Raw genomic sequence first — 8,757 nt, 5'->3', positions numbered from 1 at the left:
AGGGCATCGGCTGCCGGTCCACCGGCACAGGGTCACTCTTCCTCAATTTCAGCTTGTTTTTCTTCCTTTCCTTAGAAAATTAAATCCCGACTCCTTCACTTACCCCTTTTTTTCGAGTTTTCCACTTTCAAACCGACGCCTCAAGTCGGGAATTGGCAAAGTGAAGGGTCCCGCTATGCAACCTAAATTATACCCAGAATGATAATCCCGAAATTTCTCATTTTCTAACTAAATGAATGCTATATAAAAATGGTGGTTCTTGTGGAACTCCACCAAACCAAATCATTGTTCGAAAATTTCAACTTGACTCCTCCTCGGGAAGGGGTTCCCCGAGGTAGAGCACTTCAATCGAACCTTTGTCATCTCCTTCATAGTAGCGTTTGATTCGTTGCCCATTGACTTTGAAGGTCCCACCTTCCTCACTCCAAAGCTCAAAGGCACAGTAAGGAAATATGTTCATCACCTTATTGAAGGGTCTCGACCACCTCGATCTAAGCTTGCCCGGGAACACCTTAACTTTGGAATTGAAAAGGAGGACAAGGTCTCCCACACTTATATCCTTCTTCATGATCTTAGCATCATGCCATTTCTTTGTTTGGTCTTTGTAAATTTTGGAGCTCTCATAAGTCTCCAACCTCAGTTCTTCAAGCTCATTCATTTGGAGAAATCGGACCTCTCCGACGGCATCAAAGTCAAAATTCATTTCCTTGAGAGCCCACCAAGCTTTGTGTTCTAGCTGAACGGGCAAATGACATGCCTTGCTATACACAAGCTTGTAGGGCGTGGTACCAAGAGGTGTCTTGTATGCCGTTCTCAATGCCCATAACACATCCGGGAGCTTTTAGGACCAATCTTTCCGGCTCTTGCTAGTCACCTTTTCCAACATAGCTTTGATTTGGCGGTTAGAAATCTCCACTTGCCCACTAGTTAGAGGGTGGTAGGCAAGTGCGGTTTTATGCCGTACTCCATGTGACTCTAGTAATGCTTTGAAGGTGATCTTGCGGAAATGGGATCCATCATCACTTATAACCACTCTCGGGGTCCCGAACCTTGGAAAAATTGTTCCTTTGAAAAGTTTCATGACAACCTTGCTATCATTGGTAGGAGAGGCTACCGCTTCAATCCATTTGTACACGTAGTCCACCGCCACCAATATGTATTCGTTTCCACAAGAGTTGGGAATGGTCCCATAAAGTCTATACCCCAACAATCAAAGAGCTCAATCTCCAATATGTTTGTGAGGGGGATCTAATTTCTCTTTCCAATATTCCCAACCCTTTGTCATGCATCACACGTCTTCACCAAGTAATGGATATCTTTGAACATGGAGGGCCAATAAAATCCACCTTGGAGGATCTTGGCAATGGTTCTTGAGGTGGTCAAATGTCCCCAATAAGCGGAATTGTGAACTCGGTGAACAATCTCCAAGCCCTCCTCCCTAGAAACACATCTCCAGAACATTCCATTCCCACACTTGCGAAACAAGTGGGGATCATTCCAAAAATATCGTTTGGCATCATGCCTCAACTTTCGCCTTTTTCTCGGTTCCATCTCATCCGGTATGAAACCATTCACAAGGTAATTTGCAAGATCCGCAAACCAAGGAGTCTTGGTGCTAACTTCCATTAGACTATCTTCCCGTAGCCATTCATTAATCGGTGCACTATTGTCTTGAATTCCATGGTCTTCAACGGTCAATCTTGATAGGTGGTCGGCAACAACATTTTCCGACCCGGCCTTGTTCTTGATCTCCAAATCGAATTCTTGAAGTAATAGGATCCACCTTAAGAGTCTTGATTTTGCATCTTTTTTCACCATCAATTGTCTCAAAGTGGTGTGATCGGGTATACACCACCACTTTGGACCCAACCAAGTATTGCCGGAACTTTTCAATGTCATGCACGATTGCCAACATCTCCTTTTCGGTTGTTGAATAATTACATTGTGTTTGGTCAAAGGTCTTTCTTGTGTAATAAATGACATGATGTCTCTTGTCAACCACTTGCCCTAGGATCGCACCCACTGCGAAGTCTGACGTGTCGCATATAATCTCGAAAGGGAGGTTCCAATCCAGGGCCCGAATTATTGGAGCCGTGACCAATGCTTCCTTCAACCTATGGAAAGGTTCAAGACAAGATTCATCAAAAACAAAAGGGACATCTTTGAGGAGTAATGAAGTCAATGACTTTGCTATTTTTGAAAAGTCCTTAATGAAACGCCTATAGAATCCTGCGTGGCCTAGGAAACTCCTCACTCCCTTCACATTGGAAGGAGGTGACAAGTTTTCTATCGCGGCAACCTTAGCACCGTTGACTTCCATACCCCTTATAGAGATAACGTGACCGAGTACAACCCCCTCCTCTACCATAAAATGGCATTTTTCCCAATTTAGGACAAGGTTGTGCTCCTCACATCTCTTCAACGCATTTGTCAAGTTGACTAGACCATGATCAAAGGAGTCTCCATGGACACTAAAGTCGTCCATTAAGACTTCCATGCTTTTCTCGAGAAAGTCCGAAAAGATTGCCATCATGCACTCTTGGAAGGTGCCAGGCGCATTCCAAAGCCCGAATGACATTCTACGATATGCATAAACACCTATGGGACATGTGAAGGTTGTTTTCTCTTGTTCCTCCGGGTGAATGGGGATTTGGAAGAACCCGAAGTAACCATCGAGAAAGCAATAATACACATATCCCGCAAGTCTCTCGAGCATTTGGTCTATAAAGGGGATTGAAAATGGTCTTTAAGGGTGACGGCATTATAGTCAATACACATTCGCCATCCCGTTACCGGCCTAGTAGGTAGGTGAGTCCCGTCTTCTTGCTCAACCATGGTCACCCCTCCCTTCTTGGGTACCACGTGAACCGGACTCACCCACTTTCTATCCGTTATTTGATAGATAATCCCGGCCTCAAGCAATTTCAAAACTTCATTTTTAACGACCTCGACCATTTTAGGGTTTATCCTCCTAAGACCATCAACCTTTGGTTGACTTCCCTCCTCTAAGACAATTTTATGCATACACAAACTCGGGCTTAGTCCCTTGATGTCATCAATGCTATACCCAAGTGAGCTTTTGTGCGTTGTCAAAAGTTTTAGAAGTTTCATTTCTTGTGACTCACTTAGGTTAGCATTTATGATCATGGAGTAAGCCTCCCCCTCACCAAGGAAAGCATACTTGAGTGAAGGAGGTAAAGGTTTGAGTTGTACCTTTGGAGGGAGAAGGCCCTCCACCTTCTTCAAAAGCTCGTCATCCACATCATGATATTCTTTCATTGCTTCGTCATGTAGGGAGATTTGGAAAACCTATTCCATCTCCGCCTCCTATTGGGTCACTTCATGAACTACCTCATCAATCACTTCAATAATGCTTAACCTTTCAACTTTGGGTCCTTTTATCAAATGAGGGAGATTAAATTCGACATTATCGCCTTTAATCCGGAAGGTTAGCCGCCCTTTCTTCACATCAATAAGCACTCCTTCGGTAGCCAAAAATGGTCTACCTAGGATGATGGGGGTATCGCTATCCTCCGGGATGTCAAGGACAATAAAATCGGCCGGGATTAAAAGCTTCCCAACTTTGACGGATACGTCCTCAAGCACCCCTAAAGGACGTTTGACGGACCTATCCGCCAATTGGAGGGTCATGGTAGTAGGAGCAAGGTTATGAATGCCAATTTTCCTTGCAACTTGTAGAGGTATGACACTCACACTTGTTCCAAGTCACAAAGAGCTCTTGAAATGGGAACATTGCCAACCATGCAAGGGATTGAAAAGCTTCCCGGGTCACCAAGTTTAGTGGACATTTTGTTAAGGATATGAGAACTACACGCCTCTTCCATTGCCACAATTTCTTGGTCACTCAAGACCCTCTTCTTAGTCAAGATATCTTTCAAAAATTTAGAGTAAGTTGCCAGGTTCAAAATCACTTCCGTAAAGGGTAGTGTACTTCAAGTTTCTCAAGCAGCTCACAAAACTTGGCATACTTGAAGTTTTCCCTACTCTTTATGGCTCTTGAGGGATATGGAATATGAGAAACAAGTTGAGAATTGGGGGATACCTTTGGGAGATTTACACTCTTTGTTAACTTTTTGGTGGGTTGCAAGGGCACTTCTTTGGTAACTTCTTCCTCATAAGGGAGATCTTCCATGAATCCATCAACATCCTTTTCCACTTGAATTCCCCCACTTGAAGACTCTTCACAAGCTTTCTTTCCCTTCTTTGCTTCGCTCGTTCTAGCCAACGATGTCATGGGTGGGCTTTCACTTCCACCACTCATTTCCACCCGCTTCCTCTTGGGATCCGTGTCAACTTCTACGTCAAGATGCTTGTAGGGGTCTTCAAGCTCTATCCCACTTCTCAAAACCACCGCATGAGCTTGGTGGCTAGTTGAGGCATCCTTGGAGCTTTCCCCTTGGGCTAGCAAACCACTGGGTGGCCTATGAGGGTTAACAAGAGCATGATAAGCCAATCGGGCTTCCAACTCCCTCATTTCCTTTTGGTGAGAAAGTCGTTGGTTAGCATTTTCTTGTTGAGTAGCCTTCATGAAATTAGCCATGTCTTGGCTATGTTAAATTTGCATGTTCTTTACCAACTTCATAAGTTCATTTTGAGAGGGGTCAACTTGGGGTTCTTGATAAGGTTGGTTGGATAGGGGTAAAGGAAACCCATAATCATTCCGAGTGTTGGGACCTTGTCCCCCTTGATAATTTCCTCTAGGGCCATTGTTGTTGAAGTTTGGTCCTTGACCTTGATCTTGAAACCCTTGAGCATACCCTTGCCCAAATCCTTGATTAGCTTTATTCACTTGGTTCCCTTGATAGAAACCTTAATTGTTTTGATTGCCTCCAAAATCTTGGTAACCTTGAGGTTGGTATCCAAAGTTTTGGTTTTGATTGTTGTTGGGCCATTGGTTTTGATTTCCGGGGTTATTTCTTTGGTTTGAGTATCTACCCCTTGGTTGAGAAAATCTGGGTGGATTATTCGGGGCTTGGGGTTGAAGATGCTGTGGGTATTGAAAATTGGTGCTCTTGTAGCAAAAGTTGGGGTGGTTCTTCAAACCCGGATGGTAGAAGTTGGTGTTCGGGTTGTAGACATTAGGATTGTTGTAGGGTGGTCTTGGTGGTCTTGTATTGTTGTTATAGCTTTGAAAGGCATTAACATCTTGGACATTCTCCTCATACCCCCCATTGTAGTTGTTGGCACACATGTCAAAAGTGTGACCATGTCCCCCACATAGTTCACAAGATGAAACTTGGACTACCTTCTCCATGGGTGGACCATGTGAGGTTGTGGCTTGATGAACTTGATTCCTTTGCAATTTCTCAAGTTGCTTGGTGAGAAGGTCGAGCTTAGCATTTGTCTCGGCATTTGAACTTGATGAGTTCTCCTTAGGATACTTGCCATTTATTCTAAGCATATTTCCCCTTGATCCATAATTGGCCTCCGAGTCCACCATCTTCTTAATTAGTGTCGTCCCTTCCTCATCACCTAAATGGTCAAATCCCCCTCCCGCGGAGGCATTCACCATTTCTTTAGTCCTAGGCAATAAAGTTTGGAAGAAGGTTTGGGTGATATACCACTCCGGAATCCCGTGGTGAGGACAACTAGCAATAAGGTCTTGATATATATCCCATGCTTCACCCAAGGATTCCCCATCTTCTTGTTGGAAGGTGTGGATTTCATTTCGTAGCATGGCGGTCTTGGATGACGGATAGTACTTGGCCATGAACGCCTTGGATAAAGCGTCCCATGTTGTGAATGTATCCGGAGGGTGAATATTCAACCACCGGTCCGCCTTACCCGTCAAAGAGAATGGGAACACCATTATCCTTAGAGTGTCTTCGGATACCCCGTTCTTTTTCATCATATATACCTTTCTCTTGAACTTTCGAAGGTGAGCATGAGCATCTTCTTCAATGTGTCCCCCGAACAAGTCTTTTTCAATCAACCCCACTTGGGCGGGGTGTATCCCAAAGTTGTTGGGAGCCAAAGTGCAAAAATTAATAGGGTTACAGGAATCATTATGGTTAGGGCGGTTGTGGTCACGTAGAGCCATTGGAGGTATTTGAGGAGGTGGTGATTGAGGTGGAGTTGGAAATTGAATATTGTGAAATGGGTTTTCTATTGGGGTCTCAATCGTGTCGTTTGGTTGAAGTGGGGTTGTGGTGTCAATGATTGGTAAGATGTGTGGGTTTGGTTGGTCTATGTTTGCTTGAGGAAGGTTCCGAACTCTATCAAGGGTCCTTGTCCTTAAGGTCCTAAAAAGCCTTTCGAGGTCGGAATTGAAGAGTTGAGCTTGATGGTTCCTCCTAGGCATGCACTCGACAAACCGTTAGTCTCCTAGTGTCTTTACACAGTAGGGGAGGGCAAGAAATCACACACTCTACAATGAAACGCATAACTACTAAAGCAAACTAACAAGTGAGACAAAACTAAAGCTAAGACTATTAATAAACTAAATATAACCTAACGCCATCCCCGGCAACGGCGCCATTTGTTGTTGTGGACGCGAGCCCATGGGGGCGCTTGGGAACAAGCGTTTGCATTTGTGGAGTCGCCACCAATTTATTGTGGAAAATTGGAAACCATTCAAATACCTCGTGTCATGTCAAGACACAAAGTAGTGACATGAACACCAAGAACTCGTTACCCTTAGCATTCTATGTCTAGAATGACTCTCGTGGATGCCAATGAACACGGATGTTCACAGAGATCTGGAGTAAGGGGTGAGGGTACGTATTAGGAAGCTCTTTTGATCGAACACCTAATCCCGCCCGCCTCGATAGAGGCCTATACTAATGATTAGGGAAATTATCTATACTCGATATGTTGTCGATTTATATGCATGCAATGCAACATCCATTAGATTAATCCTAGCATGTGAGAATTAACTAAGTCGGTGAACAAGTAATTAACACACAAATTGGGGTCGAAGTGAATGTTAGATTAATTACATGTGAGTGCCAAGTAAATAAATCATACATAATAAATACGAATACGAAACAAAGAAATAAATTACAATTGATAAACTTGAATTTACGTCATAAACATGCCCAAAAGAATTTTAGAAATAAAATAAAAGAATAAATGAAAATTAGAAAATTGGAAAAAATAAGGAAATAGGAAATTGATTTAAATTAGGAAAATTGGAAAATAAGGAAATTTGAAGAAAAGGAAAATTTGGAAAATATGAAGAAAAGGAAAATTTGGAAAATAAGGAAAATTTGGAAATTTGGAAAATAAGGAAAATATGGAAAATATGGAAATTTGAAAAATAAGGAAATTTGGAAAATATGGAAATTATGGTGATAATAAGAATAATGGTTAATTAAATTCTAATTAGAAACCCTACGTCAAAACGAGAAGAGTTCAGAGGCAGAAACCACCTCGAACAGTATGAACATCGATGCGTCCTGCGGAAGAGGTGCAAAGACTTTCTCGAAATCTGTTTCTTAAGTTGGGTTCTGACTGTGAAAGTCAGACTCGCGGTTTTTAACGTTCTTTGGTTAATTTACATTGATTTATTGATTGGTAACTCGAGTAGAAGTGATTAATTGATTTACATGCATCTGGGATCGTCATGAAGTGAAAGAAAACAATTTAAAACGAATTATTATAAGTTAGATATTATTTACGATGTTGGAATTGATTTATTTACAAACTTGAAGTTAATGGTGGAAACAAAAGATTACGAATTGATGAAGAAAACAGATTTAAAACATGTATCAAAGACGAAATCAAGGGACTTGATATGAACGAATCGAGTCACTAAAATCCGAGTTTGAATTTGTGACGAAAACCCACAAATATTAATTATAAGGGATTTAAGTCGAAGATTATTGAAAAGGATTCATAAAAACTAATTTGAAAATTATTAGGTGAAATAAGGGAAAGAACGAAGAAAGTAAAATAAAAGACGAAAGGAACAATAACCCGAGGAAGAAGAAGAAGTGCATCAATCGAAAGCGACCCCGGAAGAGGCGCGCAGAGATCTGCGCCCTTTCGCATGGGCGCATCGATTGATGCCATTCTTTCCCACGTCAGATCTGTGTTACTTCCGTTAAAAAGGGTTTTAAAAGACGGTTTCGAGCATGCTTATGACATAAATTCTTACATTAATTATAATACAGAAAATAAATACATTAAATAAAATTGGGATTTTACACCCTCAGACTTTCATGCTAGCGTCGCGATATTTAACTAAATCGGTTTTTAGTGGTAACTCGACTCGATCTATAATGCAAATATGAAAGTGCTCTTGAAAAAGGATTTAAAAGCAAATTGAATTGATTAATTGATTATGGTGTAGTGGAGTTGGTAATATTGGTCGGTCATGCAAAACGAGGCTGGTACTCGGAAGGATCCGAGCTTACGTGGTCGAAAGGTCAAGCATGTAGAGGCCAATAAGTAAGAACATGCTCTAGAATGCAAAGGGAGAAGAGAAGGCCGGACACTCGCGTGAGAAATATGAGAGACCGAAGGTCTCTATTTATACTAATCACAGAATTAGGGTTTAGGAAAGGAGAGAAAGATCCGAAAACAACCGACTTAGGTTAAACACGGAAACTTGGACAAAAAGAAAGCCTGGGGAAAAGGCGCAGCAGGTGCTACGTCCCTTGTAAAAGGCGCAGCACTTGCTGCGTCCTTTCCTCAGCGGGTTCCTCCTGCGTAAGAAAGCGCGTTTGACAGCCTGTCGTATTTTAGGCATAACTTTCTCTAAAAGACTCGGAATAAGCTGATTTCGGTGGCGTT

General features: G+C 42.2%; 2 protein-coding genes and 1 non-coding gene across 3 annotated transcripts; 1 reads left to right on the top strand and 2 right to left on the bottom strand.

Moving 5' to 3' along the window:
* Positions 1 to 298: 298 nt before the first annotated feature.
* LOC141620645 (uncharacterized) lies at positions 299 to 1,626 on the bottom strand. Its single transcript, XM_074437463.1, has 3 exons — positions 1,295 to 1,626; positions 875 to 1,196; positions 299 to 736 (listed from the first exon to the last, which is right to left on the bottom strand). The coding sequence occupies exons 1-3, from the start codon at positions 1,624 to 1,626 to the stop codon at positions 299 to 301; spliced, it is 1,092 nt and encodes a 363-aa protein (XP_074293564.1).
* A 1,701-nt stretch (positions 1,627 to 3,327) lies between these two features.
* Positions 3,328 to 3,651, bottom strand: LOC141620644 (uncharacterized). The gene has a single exon (XM_074437462.1). It carries the CDS (start codon positions 3,649 to 3,651, stop codon positions 3,328 to 3,330), a length of 324 nt encoding a protein of 107 aa, XP_074293563.1.
* A 1,940-nt stretch (positions 3,652 to 5,591) lies between these two features.
* On the top strand, positions 5,592 to 5,698 carry LOC141625652 (small nucleolar RNA R71). The gene has a single exon (XR_012535421.1). It is a non-coding gene; the product is annotated as a small nucleolar RNA R71 (small nucleolar RNA).
* The last annotated feature ends 3,059 nt before the right edge of the window (positions 5,699 to 8,757 follow it).

The sequence above is a fragment of the Silene latifolia genome, chromosome X (genome assembly GCF_048544455.1).
Source record: "Silene latifolia isolate original U9 population chromosome X, ASM4854445v1, whole genome shotgun sequence".
In the NCBI taxonomy this organism is placed as follows: Eukaryota; Viridiplantae; Streptophyta; class Magnoliopsida; order Caryophyllales; family Caryophyllaceae; genus Silene; species Silene latifolia.
Note: the sequence above shows the minus strand (reverse complement) of the source record. Positions and strands in the feature narration are given on the sequence as shown.

What these genes read in the sequence shown, in the direction of transcription:
- LOC141620645 (XM_074437463.1), bottom strand. Translation starts at nt 1,626, where the DNA reads ATGGAAGTTAGCACCAAGACTCCTTGGTTTGCGGATCTTGCAAATTAC. An exon ending in ATCCATTACTTGGTGAAGAC is followed by an intron (nt 1,197 to 1,294) that starts GTGTGATGCATG and finishes GTTGGGGTATAG; the next exon opens with ACTTTATGGGACCATTCCCA. An exon ending in TCAAAGCTATGTTGGAAAAG is followed by an intron (nt 737 to 874) that starts GTGACTAGCAAG and finishes TTGCCCGTTCAG; the next exon opens with CTAGAACACAAAGCTTGGTG.
- LOC141620644 (XM_074437462.1), bottom strand. Translation starts at nt 3,651, where the DNA reads ATGACCCTCCAATTGGCGGATAGGTCCGTCAAACGTCCTTTAGGGGTG.